The 22805-nt window shown below is 39.7% G+C and overlaps 1 protein-coding gene across 1 annotated transcript; it reads left to right on the top strand.

Annotated features, from left to right (window-relative positions):
* The first annotated feature begins 604 nt into the window (after positions 1-604).
* MOB1A (MOB kinase activator 1A) lies at positions 605-22073 on the top strand. The gene is made up of 6 exons (XM_065584396.1): positions 605-765; positions 3733-3899; positions 5374-5467; positions 11385-11518; positions 14690-14853; positions 17270-22073. The coding sequence occupies exons 1-6, from the start codon at positions 752-754 to the stop codon at positions 17345-17347; spliced, it is 651 nt and encodes a 216-aa protein (XP_065440468.1). The 5' UTR covers positions 605-751; the 3' UTR covers positions 17348-22073.
* Positions 22074-22805: the final 732 nt, after the last annotated feature.

Raw genomic sequence — 22805 nt, 5'->3', positions numbered from 1 at the left:
ATTGGGAGAGGATGATGAGCTCGGGCAGTCGAACCTCAAACCATTTTTACTTGTGGTTTCCATTCAAGCAAGATTGGAAGTCTTGGTCTTATTACAATTGCCATGCTTAGACCGCTAAGCGGTCCCTTCTGCACATAGCTAGGGTCTACAGTGTTATATATATAGCTATAGGGATAAATTGCTCATACACACTGTGGGAGAGCAGTGGTAGCAGCACCTTTGTCAGGCTTCACCCTGGGAAGAAAAGCAGCTGTTGCTTACCTCTCTTTCAGCTTAAATTAACTGTACTGACCTACCCAGTTTTGCTAAATTGGTGAAGCCCCCCCCCATGCCTGACCCAAAGGGGCAGGTATCTCAGTGGCGGGCTGATGCAGACATGGGACTGAACTGCTAACGGTATCGGGGTCCCCCGGCCTGAGGGAAGGGAAACCAGAGGTACCCACTGGGGAGAAGGGCGCCGGGGGTGTCTGTACCTCTAATGCCCCATCCCCCCCCTCACCTTGTCCTCCCTCCTGCCTCCCTCCCCCGGCCAGCCAAGCCCTTCTCTCCGCCCCGCCCCTCTCCTTGCCCGGGGGAAGGGACGGGGTAGCGCTCTCCTCTCGCGAGATCCTGCGCGCCCCGCCCGGCCCGGCTCTCGCGGAGGGGAGTCGGTCGGCGGCTCGATCTCGCTGCGCAGCTCAGGGCCGGACGCAGCCAGCGGCGCCTCCCCTCCCCCGCCGGGACCCCCCCCTCCCCCTTCCGCGGCCTGAAGATGAGTTTCCTCTTGTGAGTGGCTGGGGGCCCGGCGCGGGAGGGGGGCGCGGCGGGGTGGGAGCCTGCCCCAGTGGGGGGCTGCTCGCTAGGCGGGGGGGGGGGGAATAGACACTGGTGAAGAGGTTGGGGGGGAGAATTGGGGGTGATCGGGGGGCGGGATCTGTAGCCCGTGGGGTGGGGAGGGATCGGTGGGGGGGTGTGAGAGGTGGGGGAGGGGAGGGATCGGTGGGGGGAGTGGTGGGATCGGTGGCCCTTGGCATGGGGGAGAGGCACGGGGAGGGGATTGGTGACTTTCGGCCTGTGGGGGAGGGAATCCGTGAGCTAGAGAGGGGAGGGGAGGGGAGGTTATAGATTCATAGATTGTAGGACTGGAAGGGACCTCGAGAGGTCATCGAGTCCAGTCCCCTGCACTCATTGCGGACCCTGGATGTGGAGCAGGTACCATGTGTGAGCGGGGAGGGATGAGAGCAGGATTGCAGCATCCAGCCCGAAACCTGGGTGGAAGGAACAGGGCTGTGACCTTTGGCACCGGATATATGTCCTCTACAATCCAGGTTTGACCCTGCTGCTCTAGGGGAGAGGCTGGTGCAGACCCTGGTCATCAGAGGGACCTATGGAGCTTAGTGCATGAGCCTCTCCTGCAGGAGCTAAAAGCCAACTGGCTGTTAGCTAAGGCTGTAGAGCAAACTCATTCATCTCTCTAAGTGGTCTCAGTGCCACTTGATGGGACACAGCACCACACTGTGTGTGAGTTACACTGGCATGGTTTGAAAGCTTGATGTGCTCATGGCAGAGGCCTCTGTCATGTGCAGGATGAACTCCACTGAGTCCAGAATCTGCACAGTTAGCATCTCGCTGTTGACTCAGGCTGTACCAGGCAGCCAGTATTGACACGCATATGAGCCAAACGAGCTTGATTTACCAATGTATTGCTGTCAAGTATCAGAGGGGTAGCTGTGTTAGTCTGGATCTGTAAAAAGCAACAAAGAGTCCTGTGGCACCTTATAGACTAACAGACGTATTAGAGCATAAGCTTTCGTGGGTGAATACACACTTCGTCAGACGCATGTATGTATTGCTGGTAATACCAAAGCAAGTGCACCAAACTAATGTGTTTATTTCCACCAAAGGGTTAACGGTAAAACTTCGGGCCTGATTCTCCTGTCACTTGCACTGGTGTAAATCACTGGTGTAAGCAAGAGAAGAATTAGCCCCCTGTTTGTGGTCAACAAAGGCAAGTGGCTATTGCTGTTTAAGGATATCTCGATTCACCACTTTACATTCTGATAACCTGATTTTTCTGGCTCCTTGTGTACATGGCCCCCTAAGTTGCCATGTATTATTATTACTGCTACTCGTTGTTGGTATTGTAATGGCACCTTTGAGGCCCCGCTCAGGATCTGGACTCCATTGTGATAGGCGCTATTTGTCAGAAGAACCTGGTTTTATAATTAAATACAAATATTTTTTCCTTGTGTTCTTTCTGCTCACAGAGAGTCTGATTCTGCAACTCTTACTTGGGTTGACTAATGTGCACAAGTAGATTCATTGATTTCAGTGGGACTGTTCTCACAAGTACTATTCAATATGAGAAAAGCTCCCAGTATCCAGCCCAAAAGTGTAATTGGCTGGTAGTCTGGATCATCCTATGTATGTCCAGGAAAATATAGGTTTTAACAATGAATTACTGCCATTTCTGCTGAACAGCATGCTGGTCTTTTGAAGGTGATGTTCATAATTGTTTAAAAATAGGCTTGAAAGAAGGGGTAACTATGCTGGTAGTTAGGGTGATCACTATAGCCTTTAATCCTAGGTAAAGGATTCCTGTATGATTATTGTTTTTTGCAGTATGGTTTGTAATGACACTTGTATTTTTTGCATATACTCAATGAGGTGTGTGTCTATAGATAATTATAGAAAATAGTTATTTGGGTTTATCTCTACATCAGCAAATCTGTCATGCTGGTGAACATTGTATCACATGAAACAGTTGCTATTAGAGGACTGGCTAAAATGGGTCAGGGGAACCCAGGTAGCCAGGACTCTTGGGTTCTAATTCTGACTTTGCCCACTGATTTGACATATGACCTTGGACATGCATTAACCTATCTGTTCCTCAGTTTCCCTATTTGTAAAATGGGAAGGATATTTACCTGCCTCACAAGGTGTTGTGAGATTAAATTGTTGGTAAGGGACTCTCAACTCCTTGGCTGAACGGTACTATAAAAGTAAAAAAAAAAAAAAAAAAATTGCTGTGCAAAATATTCAGTCATACTTTAAACACATTGCTAATGAGTTGACTGATGTAAATAATTGCATGGGGCAACATCCTATAATCCTCACTCACATGAGTAGTCTGACTGAACTATTTTCATGTCTAAGGACTACATTCATAAGCATTTCATGGTCAGGCCCCAAACTTCAAATGAAATCTAATTGGTTAAATATCAACCATATTCTGTTCAGTGTTTCTTACAGTAATTCATGTCATGTGGTGGTATGGTATGGTCTTGTCATGAAAACTTATCAGCCCAGGCACAAAATCTGCTCACCCTGCTCTTTTACCAGAAAGGTAATAATGAAAAACATAATGTCACTTGCCAGAAGCAAGCAGAATTCAGCAAGGCTAGTATAGTACACAGATAAAAATTCCATTAGATGTTTAATAAAATATGAGAATACATAGTCATTGGAATTAAAGGTTTCAGAGTAGCAGCCGTGTTAGTCTGTATCCGCAAAAAGAAGAACAGGAGGACTTGTGGCACCTTAGAGACTAACAAATTTATTAGAGCATAAGCTTTCGTGGACTACAGCCCACAGTGGGCTGTAGTCCACGAAAGCTTATGCTCTAATAAATTTGTTAGTCTCTAAGGTGCCACAAGTCCTCCTGTTCTTCTTTTTATTGGAATTAAAAGTTCCAGTTTGAAATGTAGAACTACTATTGACAACATAATTGAAAATCCATTTCTGTTCTGTCAGTGGCAGTCGGTCCTCTAAAACATTCAAACCCAAGAAGAATATTCCTGAAGGCTCCCATCAGTACGAGCTCTTGAAACATGCAGAAGCAACCTTGGGAAGTGGTAACCTTAGACAAGCAGTTATGTTGCCAGAAGGAGAGGACCTCAATGAATGGATTGCAGTTAACAGTAAGTCCTTAGAAAAAATAACTGGCCTGCATACTTGAGAAAACTGGGTGTGTATTTTAAAGCATCTTTTCACACTTACAAATATTGAATGGATACTCCATTTTTAGATTTATTGACTGTCAGTGGGATTTTGGCTCCTAAGTGCCTAAATCCCTTCTGAAAAAAAAATGTGAATTAGGCTCCTAAATCAGTTAGGCATTGCAAGGCTGGTGCAGCAACACCTACATACCTGAAGAATCTGAGCCTAATTCTTTTGAGGGGAGAGGGATATTTCCAAACCAGTACTTCTCTGTTCATGTTATTTTTGCTTTTTGTTTTATTATATTGGATTATTAAGCAAACCGTAACTATCACAGGCTTCAAAAAGAAAGTTAGTGGTGCCTAGAACATGTGTCAAGTTAATCACATTCTCACAGTTTAACTCTTGGTTTATGCTCAGATGACATTCTGTCAGGCAGGAATATGTGTGATGGAAGCTTGTAGACACTCTCCGTATTTTCCAATATTTGCACCATAGAAGCATAGTATCTTTTGTACATAATATGAACACTGGATCAATTTTGATAATTGAAAACTATTAATAAATGTGGATTGATTTTTATTTAATTGCAGTTTAAGTAAGTTTGTTATTCAACTACAATAAAACTCCTATCTTGACTAATTCACTGGCAACACGAGTGTCAATTCCTAGCTGGACAACAATGAAACAATTTAAACTAGACTTCCCCTTTTTAAAAGGGTTTCCAGTATAGTCTAATCTATACTAATATATATTCTAAGAAACTTAAGTGGCTGTTCCCAAGCTAAACAAGAAAATGATATACAGGCTACCTTTGGTCTGAAAGTGTCTGTCTTAAATTGTAAGAAGCACATTGTAATACCCTTGTTTTATTAGTGGAGTAATAATCAATGCAAGGATTGAGATTTTTTTTTTGGTTAGAAAAATATTACTGATCCTGAAAACGTTTGCACTGGTCTTCAAACTAAAGACTTTGAAAGTCATTTCGGCATGATTTTAGTGTGTGATATTTTATCACTACACTTACAGATTAATGCTGATGCCCTGTATTGTTTGGAAGCTGGGGAGTCTGTTTTCAGATGTTAAGACATTGGTTTTCAGCACTCCAAGGTTTTGAGCTTGGCAGCCACTACATGGCTTCCCAAAAGATTGAATTCAACCAAGAGAAATTGCATACTAGACTTAGAAATATTTTAGTGAAATAGGATTATGGGTTCCAATTAAAAAAAAACAACATCAGATCAAAATGGCTACAAAATAGAAATCTTCACTCTGAGAAGGTTGTTACTGGCAGTGTGATGCAATGCAGAATGAAAACCACTTTTCTCTGAAAATGATGTTGTGTTCATACTAGTGATGATGGTATTTCCATCTGACCAGATAATCCACCAGAGAAGATAACATCAACAAATTTAAATTCTCTGTACACTTAAAGTTGATGTATTGTTTTTGCAGCTGTGGATTTCTTCAATCAGATCAATATGTTATATGGGACCATCACAGAATTCTGCACGGAAGCAAGCTGTCCAGTGATGTCTGCTGGACCAAGGTAGGAAACTCATTGCAGTATACTAGACATAATATATAAACAGGGGTAGGTCACAAATATAAATAAATAGGCAACATTAATGAAAAAAGAACAGATAATCATTTGGTGTTTTATAGTCTTATTGTCATGCTCCCATGAATTATTCCTATCCCCCCACATACAGCATTGAAAAATTGATAGGGTGCATTTTGGGGAACTTTGCATTCCTATGAGTTATCAGGTACTGGCGCTGTCAGAGGGAGGATGTTGGACTTAGAGATATTATTGGTCCAATCTGGTGTCTTTTATACTGTATATTTACACAGGAGTGAAGGATGGGTCACAACATTATCTCTATTGGTCTGAAGATCACATAGATTCCTGTCATATTCATGATCCAAATATATTGATTCAGTGAAACCTTTTTTTCAAGAAAACATTTTGTTTTAAAGCACCTCAGTTACGTTACAGAACTGCATATTAATTTATTGATCAAGAATCTTTTTTTAGATTATTCACGTGTGCGAAGAATTTACTCAGACCACTTATGCTGATTTTCAAAACTAAAAAAAATTGTTTTCACTTCATTAACACCCACCCACAGCACCTAGGCTCTGTACTTAGGGGTAGAAAAAATCATAATTTCTTTCCAGTGACCTCACCCAGCAGAGATGGATGGCTGGAAATAGGGGAAGCTGAATGGTCATGATTATACTGGTTCAAAACAGGAAGGAGAGCCTCACAGGAACTCCAGACTTCTTTCAGAAGAATACAAAACATCTATGAGAAACTCAGCAATATAATAAACTACTTGCTTTGTTGTCACAAACATTAATATATCAAGCCCAATGCTGAATATCTCATAAAAGCCCTTTGATTTATTTGGACTTTTGTAGTAACATGCTCCGTATTTTTTTTTTAAAAATGTGTAGGTTGTGTTCTCCATGCCAAGTATACACAGTATTCTGAATTCTTGCAGCTGTAAAGGACTCTTGTTTTGTAGCTTCACACATGTCCACAAAAACTTTCCATGCACTCATAAAGCATTGTGGTTTTTAGCACAAGATCAGATGCGTTATCTACTGGGGCAACCTAATAGTGCCAGTTGTTCTGTGGAAAGGGCCTAGTCATCTCAAAGGAAGGCTCATGTATATCTTGTGGTGGGAAGGGATATGCTCATGTGGCAAAGTGTTGGAGGCAGTAGGTCTGATGTCTTGGGGGGTAGAGGGCAGTACATGATGGGTTTGAATGCACATGGGAGTTGTCTCATATTCAGATGTGTCTAATATGGCAGGTAGCACATATAAAGCATCTCTTTCAGGGCGGAAAGAAACACAAGTTTCACTACAGTTTTTTTTTCTTCCAGCAGTTTCACTAGATTAGAGCATAGCGGCATATGCCACAGCTAGGTATTCTGATTGTGGCATTTCTTCCTGAGGTGTAGAAGATTTTTGTTTACTATAGTCAGCAAAGACTAATGAAAGTTTACAACTATGACGCCGTAAAAAGGAGTCCGGCTGACATGCAGTATTCATTATGCTCAATGTAAAACCCTGTCCTATGATTTTATTTTACTTGTTAACCGGTAGTATCTAGGCTTGAAAGTTTTAGGTTAGAAAGTTCCTGTTTCTATATTTGGTGTGATTTCCTTTCAACACTTCCTGTTTGAACTGGAACATTTGGTGTCTGCTTTTAGTTTGTGACGGTTGGGGTTTGTTAGCGAGAGAGAAACTTCATATGAGTAAAGTATGCAGTTCTTCCAAGTTTGCTGTGTGACATTGCAGAACTCCGATTGCTTTCTTGGAGACCTACTGTCAATTCCTACATAAAAGTTTGGGTGGTCCTTTGAAATTACTTAGATCACAAAATCCTGTGCATCAGCCTCAGACTTAGGATTTCAGATGTACTTTTGCAGATGTACAGTCTTGCTGATGTCTTCAGAGCTTGAATTGCCATTGCTCTCCTTACTGGAAGCCAATGGAGGGGCATATGATTCATGCTCAGCAAAAGGATGTTAGCAGCAATAGATACTGCATATAATTCCTCAAACTAATTTCCTCAACATTCCCTGAAAACAGTTTTTAAAATTTGACTCTAGTTGTCTGCTTTAACTTTTTAAAGGAACTTTTTTTTTAAATATATATATATTATTCGTCACTTTCTTCAGGATCGAAATTACTAAATTTCACTCATTACAAAGTAACTGACGATCTGAATTAAAACACTTCTGTTGTGGTAGCACCAAAGGCCCCAGTCTAGATTTGGACTCTTGTGTGAAGCACTGTACAAACACAGATAAAGGAACAGTCTCTGCTCTAATGAGCTTACACCCGAAGGCTCTGATTCCTCAAACAATTAGTCATGTGTTCAACTTTAAGCATTAGTCATCCTGTTGACTTCAAGCGGTTCTACAGAGGTCTGCTGTACGGTGTTCGGTGCAGGATCACATCTTTTAAATAATATCTTTTAACAAATGATCCTAAAGCATTTGGCAAAACAACATTCATTTTCCTGCAAATGCTTTTCCTGAATAGTAGCCCACTTGACTTTAATGGAATTAGTCATACTTTATACTTGCATGTATAAAGATTTCAGTATTCAGCCCTAGGTATATTGTAATAAGACTTTTAAAAAAAAAATTCCATCATAAATGTTTATAGAGAACCAGTTCCCTTGTGAATTGTGTAGGTCCTTGCAAGCCTTCAAGTGAGCCAAATTCTCACTGTAGTCTATGGGATTCCCAAGCACAAAGCGCTTGTACAATCAGACCCCAAATAGATGTTTTTATAATACTGGCTAAATCCTAATGAGCTATATTCATGACTCTGTTTTTTCCTTCCATCTCTAGCATTCAACAGTTGTGGTCAGATTCTGCTTGGTAACTGCAGGATAACATGCCAAACTTATAACTTCTTTCCTTCTCCTACAACCAGTAATCATATATATATGGTTTGGTCAGCTCATCTTCTTGCTCGGCTCAGCTTGGATGCCCGTTTAATGAGGAATATAGTACATATAATACAGTGCCTTCTAATTGTGATTTTTACATGTATCTTTAGTTCCTCCCCAAATGCCTTTTTGACTAAAATTTTCATCTTTTTTCCAGTCCCACATGATTTTTTTGCATGTAATTTGGGGTTGGGTAGAAGGAATGGTAAAAGGGAACTTGGAAGACAATCAGCTAGGCTGAGCATGAGAACATTGATGAAAACTAAAATTAAGGCATTTTTCAAATGTGCTTTTTTAGCATGTTGGAATAACTCAAATGGTTTTGGTTTAAAATTTAGCACATCTCTCAGCCACAGAAAAGATTCACTCTTCATTTTGCCAAGTTTTGGGAAAATGTAAGAAATAAAGAAGCTTGTTTAAATAGCACATGCATAGTATTTTCCTTCCTGATTTAAGGGCACACATAGTGCAGTTATGGGTACATACCATTTTTGGATATTCACATACAGACTTTGATCCTCCGGACCCTCCTGCATCCTGGCAGCTGTCCATACTGAACCAGTCCTGGTTGCCTTCTTCCCTTCCCTCCCACCAATGGCGGGCCAGGTTCAGAGTTGGTGATATGAGTTTATTGATAATGTTTGAGATCATTGATTTACATGCTGAATAGGCAGAAGGAATGGGTGTATTAGGAAAAGCAACCAACAGAATGCTTTATGTTAGACAGTCTTACACACTCCCCTCCTAGCTTCTCAGTGCATAAATCCCACCAACATAACTTTTCATTATCTCTGAATTTTGCCTAGTATTAGAGGGGGCCTGGAAGGTGGGATATGGCACTTAAAATTTTAAGCTTCCTGTGCTATGGGTTATTTATCCCAGAATGCATTGTGTCCAGGGTGCACGCTTTGAAATGAAAAGCACTATGGCTCATTAGAAAGGCTGCCAGGACAGCTGGGTCTCAGTGCCTCTAATTTCACTCTTCATGCACTGCCTGGTGCACAGCGTACTCTGAAGTACACTCCCACAGAGTGTAGGAAACATAAGTTGCATGAACACTGTAATAAACTCACTAGCATTCTCCCTTTAGTGATTTTTGTTTAATTTTATTACAAAATTAAGCTTGTTCTGTGGCATGGTTAAGCGTTTAAAATGTCAGAAACCAGGAGCATAAGAACATAAAAATGGTCACACTGAGTCAGACCAATGGTTCATCTAGCCCAGTATCCTGTCTCTGACAGGGCCAGGGCCAGGTGCTTCACAGAGAATGAACAGAACAGGGCAGTTTTGACTGATCCATTCCTTGTCCATCCAATCTCAGCTTCTAGCAGTTGGAGGCTTAGAGACATGTGGAGCATGGGGTTGCATCCCTGACCAACTTGGCTAATAACCATTGATGGACCTATCATCCAGGAACTCATCTAATCCTTTTTTGAACCCAGTTATGCTGTTGGCCTTCACAGCGTCCCATCGTAACAAGTTCCACAGATTTACTGTACATTTTGTGAAGAAGTAATTCCTTATGTTTGTGTTAAATCTGCTGCTTATCCATTTCATTGGGTGACTCTTGGTTTTTGTGTTATGTGACAGAGTAAATAACACTTCCCTATTCGCTTTCTCGACACCACTCATTATTTTGTAGATCTCAATCCTTTCTATTTTCCTCACTAGGATTCAACTTCCAATTTTTAAAAGGCCTCTAATTGCCTCTTTTACTCTGTTGTTTAGCTTAGCCATAGTGGCATTTTTTTTGGTCCTTTCACTGTTTTCTTTTATTTGAGGTATAAATTTAGTTTGAGCCTCTATTATGGTATTTTTAAAGAATCTCCATGCAGTTTGCAGGCATTTCCCCCCTGTGACGGCTCCTTTTAATTAGCTTCCTCATTTTTGTGTAGTTCCCCTTTTTGAAGTTAAATGCTGGTGTGGTGGGTTTCTCTGGCCTCTTTATCCCTTCAAGGATGTTAAATTTAATTACATTAAAGTTTAAAGATATAGGGCCAGATCCTCATCTGACATAAATTTGAGGTAGCTTCATTGACTTCAGTGGAGTTATGCCAGTTCATACCAGATGAGGATCTGGCCCATGATTTCCATGTCGAATGTGTCGCATTGCACATTTAAGACATTAAAGTTAATGCTACACACAGAATCATAAAATACTACATATTCACAAGGTACCCTGGTTACATTTAAAGTTGGGACTCGGTCTTTGACTCTGATGTTATTGCATATAAAATGCCAACTAGACTGCATTATTCATTTTACATATACTTTTACCATAACACAGGAATGATAGGTTCAAGCCCAAAGAAGCCATTATGGAATATTAAAGGCAATGCTATATCAAATGGTTCAAATAGCAACTGGGAACAGGGACTGCTGGCTTCTGTCCCAGCTCTGACTTATGGGGCAGGCTATTTAATTTCTCTGTGTATCAGTTTACTCCAGTTTACTTTTAAAAATCTTTACCTTCCCAATAGATTATAATGAAAGAGAACCATCTTTATTGCGTTGCAGTGGCTTCTGGCCCAGACCCTTCACTCCAGGGCAAGCAGGACAAGGGAGAAGCAGTTCACTTAAACTTGGAAGGGGAAAATGGGACCTCTCTAGTACATCTCCTCGTGACTGTTCAAGGAGCATTATTAATTGGCTCTAAAGGGAGCTGTGGTCAGCTCTCCTCAATTGCACGATCGCCATGTTGTACACTTCATGGAAACAATAGGAAGTCGAGATTAAACCATAAAGAAAAGAGACTAACCCAGTTGTGCGTAAAAATGACATGGAATCTGGTTTAAGCCGGAACCAAAATTCTAGTTTCCTGGTTAGGTTCTGATAGAGCCCCTTTTTTAATCATTCTTCTGCTAAAAAAGTTTGTTTGCACTACCAGTGTTTAACAAGTAAAACAGGGAGAGCCTATGTCTAATAAAGAAGTGTCTGGAAAAGTAAAATTGTTTCTCTTTGTTTAAAGAAACCTTGTTTTTTTCCATAGGTATGAATACCACTGGGCAGATGGTACCAATATAAAGAAACCAATTAAATGTTCAGCTCCGAAGTATATTGATTATTTGATGACATGGGTTCAGGACCAGCTGGATGATGAAACCCTCTTTCCTTCAAAGATTGGTAAGTGAAATCATGACAGTCATGCACTAGGCAGGGTAATACTGTGGTGGTGAGGACTGTAAAAGTACTTAGCTGCATTTGAGAGAAGCTATAGTGACAGTAACTGGTTGTTGGAGTATTTTCCTTGTTATATCCTATTTTTAACTGGCTAATACAAGTATAAAAATTCATCTAGTCTGAAGTTTGGAATCCAGGCTTTCTCTTTTCAAATCATGTCATTTAGTCCTTCCTGTGTGGATATGTACCATGGGTTGAGCTGCAGATTTGTCACAGCATTTAAAAAAAAAAATCAGAGTAGTTACGGTACATTTAGTAAAAGTCGGGTTTTGTGACAAATGAGGAGGTGGGGTGGAGAGGTGCAGGTGCTGGAGATCAAGCCCACCCCGTGCTCACCCGGTAGGGGTAGCTCTTGTCTTTTGGGATTGGACCCAGTTCCCACTCCAGGCGTTGCAACCTGGTGCATGGATTCATAGCACTGTTCAGTTTTGGTCTGGGTGCCCCATCATGATGATGATGCAGGAGCAGCTGGGCCAAACCTGAGAACCATTGCAACACCATGCACCAGGTCACAGCACCACTAACTCAAATTTGGCCTGGCCACCCACTTGTTGTGGTGGAGGGGCAACTGGGCCAAACCTGAGCAGCATTGTGACCCCGTGTGCCAGGTTGCAGTGCCCAGAGCTGGAAATCAGGCCCAGCCCCATGGGACAGGAGCCATAGCAGTCGCTGCTGCAGGGTGAGTTTATTGAAATCCTGGACACACAGGTCATGGACGCATGGGAAAGTCTTGGTATCTGTGACCTTTTTCCCCACTGTGACAAACTTGCTGCCCTGATAGTGGGGTAGATTCTGATCCCATAATCACTATAACAGTGGTAGGAAAAGTGCAGCCTGCAGGTCACACACGGTCCGTCAGGGTAATCTGCCGGGAGCGGCAAACGGGGAGCTGCGGACGGACAATGTAAACAAACTGTTTCGCGACCTGCTAGTGGATTACCCTGATGGGCTACAGGTTGCCCACCACTGCACTAGAGCTAGAATTTAACATCATCTCTAGTAAACTCTCACCTGAAATCTGTGTCTTTGCTGAAGCTACTGTATGTCAGGTTCACATCTCCAAATAAGCAGAGAAATCTTAGCTCAAAATTTCTAAGAGATAGAAATCTCCCATAGTGAGGATTAAGCGATGTAATGTGGCCAAGAAAGTAAACTCCAGTAAGAACAAATTGTCCTTTATAACTCAAAACTCTTTTCAAATGAGATTTGTTGCCAGGTGTTTGTCCTTAGCATGGACTTGATTTTGATTTTTTTTTAAAATAAGCAAGAGTTCTTAATGTTCTTTGCAGTGCATCCTAAAAGCTCTCTTATTGGTAGACATGATGTTGTGTAGAGTAGTTAAAAGGTATCATTTAAAAATTTAATATTTAAAACACTCAAAGATCAATTAGGTGCCCAACCCTCACTGAAAATTAATGCTGCTTCATAAATTATACGGTACATGCCTTGCCTCAACTAGCTACATCTGGGTAAAAAGTACTTGTGGATTGTCTGCAGTAGGATTTTGCATCAAGAAAGCTAACAGCATAAAAATGCACCTTTTTTGCAGGGAAGACTTAGACTTAGTATACAAGTAAAGAGAGAAACTTGAAAGTGTTTCCTGCTCTGGATGGGAGAGGGGAAAAAACAAACTATGGACCACCGCTGTTTAAAATGCTTAACTTTTCCTTCTAAATCAAATCTCTCACTGAATGTAATTCAATGTGTGGATTTTGGGTGTAGCTAAAAAGCAGTAAACATTTCAGTATCTTATGATCCCCTATTTTGTTGTCTACTAATACTTGTTTGTTGAAGGTAAGTATAGAGTGACTTAACTATTCTGTTTAAGTCACTTAGTTGGGGTTTTTTTAATCAATTTAAATGAGGTTGAGGCTTTGTAAATCTAATTTGAAAATGTGTGCTTTTGCAAATTTAGGTTAAAATGTATAATGAACTGTGTTATAGTTTGTTTTTATATGTAATTACTGGTAGGGGATTGTTTGAATTTTATAAAACTGTTAGTCAAAAAATCAGAATTTTGCTAGTTAATCCCCTGATCCTGCAAACGTGTACCATAGTACCATGAATAGCTGCACTGACTTCAGTGGGATTACGCATGGTTCGTGTTGAGTGTCTGCAGCATTAGGGAATAAATTAGTATTTTTACTGAAAATTCCTCTGGATGGTATAAAATCTTTGTGACATGAAAACAAAATTGCTTTGGTTTAAGAGTTATTTAGACTTTCAATATGTTAACACAGTTAGGATGAATGTTTTTGGGATACTGGCCAGAATTTTAAAGTCCATAATTAAGCTTCTATGGTTGAGATTTTTGAAAGCACCTAAGTGACTAAAGAGTACTCGTCCTATTGATTTAAAACCCTTATGGAATATAGCTAAGGCCCCGATCCTGCAGACACTTACACATGTGCTTTACTTCACTTCCATAAGTAGTCCTGTTAATTCCAATGGGACTGCCCATAGTAGTACAGATAAGCTTGTATGTAAATGTTTGCGGGATCAGGGCCTAAGAAGCTCCCCAAAGGGGAGTCAATTCTCTTTTACAGATTAGGGTGATAATTTAAATGACTTGCCCTGTGCTGTCACACAGGAAGTCCATATCAAAATAAGAATTAGAATACATATGTTAGATTATTAGACTTGGCCTCTATGGCCAATGGGATTCCCATCTCTCTTCAGCCAAGCACTTTCTCTCATGATTGATTTCAGGGAGACTGTTTGCATGTTTAAAGTTAGATGTTTGCATAAGTGCCTTGCTGAATCAGGGCCTATATGCACAAAGGGTCTGTTTTTTTATAAAGGTGCTGAGTTCCCTTAGTTCTTGTTGACTTCAAAGAGAACTGTGGATGCTCAGTAGTTTGTGGAAATGGGATGTGAGTGATGCTTTGAATAAGTGATTATTTGCTCCAATTCTCAGTTTGACATAATTTATTAAAAGTGTATTGACTAGATTTTTACAACTGAATAAATAAGTTTTGTACCCTTACTGAAGCTGAGGTTTCATTGTTTCTAATTAAGTCTAGTGCCCTTTGGCAGAAAATTTTCATTCTGTAGCTGGGCTTTCATATATTAAACTGGATTAAGAAATGTTTTGCATATGTTTGCACATTTCAGGTGTCCCTTTTCCTAAGAACTTCATGTCTGTGGCAAAGACTATATTGAAGCGTCTGTTTAGGGTCTATGCCCATATTTACCACCAGCACTTTGACTCTGTGATGCAGCTCCAGGAGGAGGCCCATCTCAACACCTCCTTTAAGCACTTTATCTTCTTTGTACAGGTAAGCTTTAAATTACTAGCTATTCGTCCTAAAGTGACTCCTTCTAGACACATTTAAAGGGGCACTATCAAGTTAAATCTAATCCAGAACGTAGGTTTTATATAAAACAGATTTACAGAATCTACAAGACTAATACAAATGTTTCCATAAATGTTGATTTTTCCGCAATAAGTCTGGGATCACTGGGAAAATTCCAGAAGACTGGAAGAAAGCTAAGGGGCCAATATTTAATAAGAGTAAACAGGATCACCTGGCTAATTAGAGGCCTGTCAGTCTGACATCAATCCCAGGCAAAATAATGGAGCATCCGATACAGGACTCGATTAATAAAGAATTAAATGAAGGTAATATAATTAATACCAATCAACAGGGGTTTATGGAAAGCAGATAGTGTCATACTAACTTTTTTTTATGAAATGATATGTTTGGTTTATACAGACAATAGCGTTGACACAGTAAACACCTCTACCCCGATATAACACTGTCCTCGGGAGCCAAAAAATCTTACCACGTTATAGGTGACACCGCGTTGTATTGAACTTGCTTTGATCCGCCGGAGCACGCAGCCCCGCCCCTCCGGAGCACTGCTTTACCGCGTTATATCCGAATTCGTGTTATATCGGGGTAGAGGTGTACTTAGACTTCTGTAAGGCATTTGACTCGGTACCTAAAAAGATATAACATTAACATGGCACACATAAAGTGGATTAAAAACTTCCAAACATAATTGTAAATGGGGACTCCTCATTGAACAGGTGTGTTTCTAGTGGGGTGCTGCAGGGATCTGTTCTTGGCCCTACACTATTTAACATTTTTATGAATGATCTGGAAGAAAACAAAATCATCACTGACAAAGGTTGCATATGACATAAAAATTGGGACAGTGGTAAATGATGAAGAGGACAGGTCACTAATACTGAACGATCTGGATCAGTTGGTAAGCTGGGCGCAAGCAAACCGTATGCATTTTAATATGGCTACATGTAAATGTATACATCTTGTCTTACTTAGACGATATTTCTATTCTGGGAAATTGACTGAAATAGATTGGGGAGTTGTGGTGGATAATCAGCTGAACACATGCTCCTAGTGCGATGCTGTAGTCCGAAGGGCTAATGCAATCCCTGGATGAATAAACAGTGGGATCTCAAGTAGAAATACAGATTTTTACCTTCCTATTTGGCACTGGTGCAATGCTGCTGGAAAACTGTGTCCAGTTTTGGAATCACAATTAAAGAAGGATGTTGATAAATTGGAGAGTTCAAAAAAGAGCTGTGAGAATGATTAAAAGGTTAGAAAACATGCCTTATAGTGATAGACTCAAGGAGCTTCAATCTATTTAGTTTAACAAAGAGAAGGTTAAGAGGTGACTTGATTATAATTGATAAGTACTTACACTGGGAACAAATATTTAATAATGGGCTCTTCCATCTAGCAGAGAAAGGTATAACATGATCCAATGGCAGAAAGTTGAAGCTAACATTTTTAACAGTGAGAATAATTAACCATTGGGACAATTTACCAAGGGTTGTGGTGAATTCTACATCACTGACCATTTTTAAATCAAGCTTGGATCTTTTTCTAAAAGATAAGCGTTAGAAATCATTTTGGGGAGGTTGAATGGCCTGTGTTCTACAGGAGGTCAGACTAGCTGATCACAATGGTTCTTCTGGCCTTGGAATCCTATGAAATCTATGAAAGTTAGATAATGTTTCCAATGGACATGTAAGGGATAAACTTCTGCTGCCAATATTAGATGGCTAGCTGAGTGTAATTAAAAAGGTAATCGATTGAGATGGCACTTGACAAAGCCACGTCAAGTTTTGCTCTTGTAGTTAAAGCTGAAGGCATTAGAGATATGGGTCACGTATCTGGTTCTGCTGCCGATTCACCACATACTGTTTATTTACTTTCTCAGTCTCCTTGTGTCCTCATTTCCCAATCTGTGAAACGGGGATAAGACTAGACCTGGTCAAAAAATCCTATTTTATTTCTCTGGTAAACGTTAAACAAAACAATTGCATTTAAAAATCAATTACCAGAGTTTTGAATGAAAAATATCAAAACAAAACCAACTTTTTGTTTAATTTCAAATCAAAATTTGTATTTAACAATTTTCTCTGAAAAATGTAAAATTTAGTCAGTGTAGTTGTTTTCACGGAACTTCAGTTTTGTTGGGGGAGACTTAGTCTAGCTCTAGAGAATATCAACCAGACTGAGCTTTGAGAGGATTAATTAGCATTTATCAAATAAACTAAGTATTTTAAAATCACTTGTATCAAGCTGTTTGTGGTAAAATACTGGAATTCTTTATTTTGCCTTAGTTTTGAATTAAATGGATGTTGCGTCACTTATTCTGTCTACTGCAATTTTTATTTAAATTTATCCTTTTTCATGTTTCTCTCTCCCCCTGCAGGAGTTCAACTTGATTGACAGGCGTGAGTTGGCTCCTCTTCAGGAACTAATTGAAAAGCTAGGATCCAAAGACAGATAAATTTTCCCTGGAAGAATTCTTTCTGCTTTCAAACATGGTTCCTCTTTCTTGCTTCATATACAGCTGCAGCTATTTCTTTACCACTTTGTCTTTAGTGGCACAAACCCTGAGTAACCAGGTACCACAGCTAGCGGGTCTAAAACAGATGCTTTCCAGTCTAGCACAGTTACTGCCCTTCTTCCATCTTAGTAGCTGGTGTGGGGGCTTCATTGCAAAGAGGTACCAGGTCAAACTTCATGTAAAATCCAAGGTCTGCAATTCAGCAAAAGTGTCTTCAGAGCAAAGTAGCTATGAATTCTAAGAGCTACTTTATCAGATCTTTTACTTGGAAAGGTGGGGTTCATGATTGCATTAATCCCTGCAATGTCATAATTTTCTAACTGAACCATATTTTGTCAATCTGTATAAATTGAAAATTATGCAAAATTTCACCAATGCAGAACTACATCATTATAGTTTGCATTAGCAGTTCCAGAATTAACTTTCTGCTCTAGAAATTGGATGGATAAGTACTTTGAGACCTCAACTCAGCTTGCAGTTTTGGGCGTATGAGGTTTTGTGCACAACCCCCTAAATTTGTATGCATGGATAGGGGAGCTGTTTACCTAATGTTCAAGTGCACCTTCAGGAGTTTGGATGCATAACATTTACAGGACATTTGTGGAAAAATTTGGCCACATAACACTTAATTTTTCAAACACTTCCACAAATGTGGCTGCTGTAATTTATCTGACATGAAACAACAGATGGTAAGAATTCTGTAGATACTATATTTGGCTAGAAATTGTTTGCAAAACTGCAAATGCAAATATTTTGGTTTGGGTTTTATTCCATCCAGCGTTTAGTTGCTCAACAAAGTTCCATTTTAAAGCTCTGTTTGCTAGTATAAAAATTGTTGAATACTTCTGATAAGTGCATTACGTTATGAACTTCGATATTCCACTGTTTTCTATGTAGGAAATAGAACTATTTTTGCAAATTTTATGATGGATGCAATTTATACTTAAAACACACCGCATTTTTATCTCATAGAACTAGACTGTTAATAGGTATAGGTTGGTATATGTAGCTTCAGCAACCAAAGCAATTTAAAAAACAATCTGGTATTCAGTTATGACTTTGAATTGCACACACACATATATGTATGTGTGCCCCCTGTGGATTTTTGTTTGTGTACACCATTTCAAATTCATATGTATCTGTGGTTTTTAAAAAAAGGAAAAAGGTAACTTAATTCACTTAAACTCATTGTGTGGCTTTCAAAACCTTTTTTTAAAAATGCTGGATCAAACATAGGAGGAAAAACTACTGGTGTATTCCTTATGAGTGCTTTTATTTTATTTTTTTTAGAGTAGTTTGTTTTAAGTTTGTATCTAGATGCACTTTGAATTTGCCTTAGAGCCTTAAGTAAAATAGTAGACTAGCCATGAATTGCATGGACATGAGTTATGATCTAAAAGTGACTAAGATAAAGCAAAATAGAGCCCATCTAAAAAAACCCAGATGAAAAACTTAAGACTGGCACAAAAGCGTAAGTGTGGAAGCTTAATTACAAGAGAAACAATCTCCATGTTCCCCACTGTGAACTGCGGAGTTTTCTTTTTTTAAATAAGTGTCACCATTATCTAATGGGATTAGTACTGTATTTTGACAAATTAAAACAGTTGCGCCAGCACCATCTGATTGTGAAAAATCTGAGCTGCAGATACCTAGTTTCTTTGCTGGACTGTGAGACATCATGAGTATCATTAACGGTGTTTTGCTTAAAAAAACATTCCATTCTAAAGGCCTGATCCTGAGTTGTTTTGATGTTACTTGTGGCATGTGTCATTCCAGGAGAGAAACCTGAGGCTGACAGGTCTCAAGAGCTTGGAGGTAATTTTGTTTTAATGCAGTATTGATTTACATTATTAAATACTAGTATCTTAGAAACCAAGTTAACTTGTAGTGCAGACTTTGCAATTCAGAGATGAAAGGGTCCTAGCTAGGACAGGTGACATGTTCCACCCATAATAAGTGGAATTTTGTGTTGAAACATCAATATTTCTTTTCAGGTAGCTTTGGCTTTTAATTTTCCTTCCTGGTGTAGGGAGTAGCCAGCGTTTTTCTTTTTAAATAATCTAGTCCCCTATGCTTCTTCTGCCCAACCTACTACAATGGTGCATGGGAGAAACACCAGAAAAAGCTGGGCTGGAGCTGTGCAGAGGGGAAAGTCAGCACCCTGGGGATGGTCCATTCCCCCGCCACACCTCACCAACTTTGCTCTTTCTGCACAGCCACTTTTTTTTTCCTCTTTGCAAGCCTGTTACCTGTGAACTGCAGTTCAAATGTGTAAAATTAATGGTGCTTAAAGCACCAGTAAATCCACTGCACGCTGTGTAATTCTCCCCACTCTCAGGGATTGTGAAGCTCCTGAATGGGCAAGCAGTCATGGCACTCTGCCTACTGGTCCAGGAGAGCACTGAGGGAGAGTCCCACATGACTGCCTAGGGATCTGCGGGGTTGAAATCCTGCATAAATATGGATCCTGTGCCACTTCTGCCTTTGCTGGCCCCTCTGCCCCTACTGGAACCCTATAGAAGAGTGTGTGAGATGATTGCTTACCCATACCACTGTTCACCCTACATGTCAAAGCAACTAGTTTATACTGGGAGATTTCAAAAGTATGTATCTTTTTTACAAGATGACTTTATTTTCAATCTCAGATGTCTAAAATCCAAACTTTGTAACTCCAGTGACCCACTGAATTCTCTCTGTAAAATACATATATAGCCTGTTCCCAAGATGAAGTCATTTTTGCCACATTTCAGCTGATTTGTTTGTCATCCTATCTTTGAGTCCCTGAGTGAACAGGCCAATGCCATAAAGTAAAACATTGCCAAAACTATTTTCTATCAGTATTTTTCACAACTTGTATTCTTGCTTAGCCATTATTTATCTGCTATCACACTGCACACGCCTTGACCAAGCACTGCTGACTAAGAACAAAACATGCTGAACAAACTAGTGCTCACTTTGAACATCATAATTAACTTCTGAAAAGTACAGTAGTCATTAACTTTGAAGTGTGGACATGTGCTAGTGGACAAAAGTAAAATTGTATGGTTTCATATACGCTTTGGCTGTGATTTCAAACTGACTCCGTTTACAAAATTGAAAGTCTTTTTTCCAACTCATTCTGGGGTCTGAAAGATCAAGACAGATGCTTTGTCCAAAGGCAGGAATGTTTTTATAGAAGACTGATTGGACTACAGTGGTTGAAATGGCTTTGAAGGAATTCACTTTTTAATCTGCCCGTCCCTTCTGTTGTTGTTGTTAGAATCAGTCAAATTCAAAAACCATTCAGGCTCGGTTTGCCTAGGGTCCAGTGAGCTCTGATTGAAGTTAATGAGAATGGACAGCATGCAGCACACTGCAGCATCTGGCCTTTACATGTAAGGGAAAACTGGCTAAAAGCTTTTTTGAAATCATTCTGCTTCACCAACCCTAAATGGACAGATAAGTAGCTACTTAAGTTTACAGTGTTTGTCAAAAATTGTACAAATAACCTTAGTTTAAAACCACACTGTTCTAGGGTTAGCCTGAGATGTTTTTATGTAAATTGCTCATATTTAAAACCTCATAATAGAACTGTGAATAAAACTTGTGGTTTTTGCTTGGCATCTGTAATGAGTAAGCTTTTGCCCTGGCCTTGCACAAATCCAACTTTTTCGATAGTTTAGTTTTACCTTAAGTGCTTCTGTATTTGTTCTGAGCTTTCTTGCAATGAATAGATTTCAGTATAGGTGATTACTCAACCTTTTCTTCCATTATAAAGAAATGTTGCTGTGATCATTGAGAAAGGTAGGTAAGGCTTCATTTGTTTTAAGGCAAAAGAACTTTTTCTAGTTAGCTTTAAGCTGTATTTTGTTCCTAGCTCAAATCTCTGCCCTCTTCCAAGGCAGGCACTGGTCACGCCAGGGATGAGGGGCAGATTAGTGGATGGATCTCACTTGAAACTCAGCAAGCATCCAATTAATACTGAATATCCAGTAATCTGCTTCAACAAACTCCTGACAAAACTATTGGGTTTCTCTGTTCAGATTCTAGATATTTTTCTGAATTGCACTGTTAATTTAAGAATTCAGGAGGGAAATTAATCATTTAGAGGGGTAGGCTGTTCCATTTGTTAAAGGAAGAATTGACAGTGTTTGAGAAATCCTGTACTAGATTGACTTTTTGAAGTTTTTTATATTTATATCAATACACACACTTCCTCAGGATGGACTAGGGTTGCAAGGTTCTTTCATGCAGCTGTTTCAAGTAGGCAGAAAAGTTTGTTCAGACAATGTTGATACATCTTAACTTGCATTGCTGGTGAGTGGTGCTGTGACTCAAAACTGGTTACAGTATTTAGACCTCTTGCTACTTTCAGTGTTAGGGACAAACTTTAACTACAACTCAATACTGCCGCTGTACCTTGTGTGTTTTCCTGCATGTTTCCTTCAACTTGACTAAACAGTTAGTCCATGGCAAAAAAAAAAAAAAAACCTGTTTGCATCAATTAACATTAGTGAATTTAATATGAAAATTTTATAGTATTTTTACATTAATAGTTATAAGTTTTTACTTACCTGGGGCTTTTTTGGGTTACTTTTAGGTAAATTTATTGTACTTTTTACAAAATATTTTGTATCTACTTTTGTAACTTCCATTCAATCAAATAATAAAGCATGTGGTATTCAAATGATTTTTCTGGTTTAAACAGGTGAAAACACTGGGGCTATTAAGGATTTTAACCTACTGGCTTATACCAGTTATAACAAGCACAAATGATGGTCAGTCTCTGCAGTGTGGCAATAGCTTTGTATAGTGTTTGCTCATTGCTTCTTACTTTTTCTTTATACTGTAACAATGATGTCCTCTGTTTGCAGTTGTCACCTCCACCATTAAATGTTCAGGGAAGGGCAGTGTAATGGGAATTCAATGTCTGTTCATTTTGGAAAGCTGATGGAACACTTCATACTAATATTTTATGTTGCATCTCCTTTCTAGTAGTATGAAGAAGTGAGGCACCTTTTCAAAAACACCTTAAACAATAGATCATGCTTTATTCCCCCTCCCCCAACCCCCTAAAAAAAGTCACTTTCAGGGAAAGGGTAAAATTTTCAAAAGGCATTTGCTTAAGGAAATAGTAATGGAAATTCCTGCAGCTATAGAAACTTACAACTGAAGTTGTTTTCTCTTCTGAATGATAAACTCCCCCTCTGATTGCAGCAACACGGAGTGGGAAAACCAGGACCCTATCTACAGGCAATTTGCTCTACTTAAACTTAAATTGTTTGAACTGTGTTTACAGCAGGCTTATCGGTCTGCTTCTGGCTCCTAGTAACACATTAAGGACAGGCACAAGATTTAGCAGAGTTCTAGTCCTGGCTTTACCCTATGCTTCCTGCATGAGATTGGGCAACTTAATCTT

The sequence above is a fragment of the Chrysemys picta genome, chromosome 2 (assembly GCF_011386835.1).
Source record: "Chrysemys picta bellii isolate R12L10 chromosome 2, ASM1138683v2, whole genome shotgun sequence".
Classification (NCBI taxonomy): Eukaryota; Metazoa; Chordata; order Testudines; family Emydidae; genus Chrysemys; species Chrysemys picta.
Note: the sequence above shows the minus strand (reverse complement) of the source record. Positions and strands in the feature narration are given on the sequence as shown.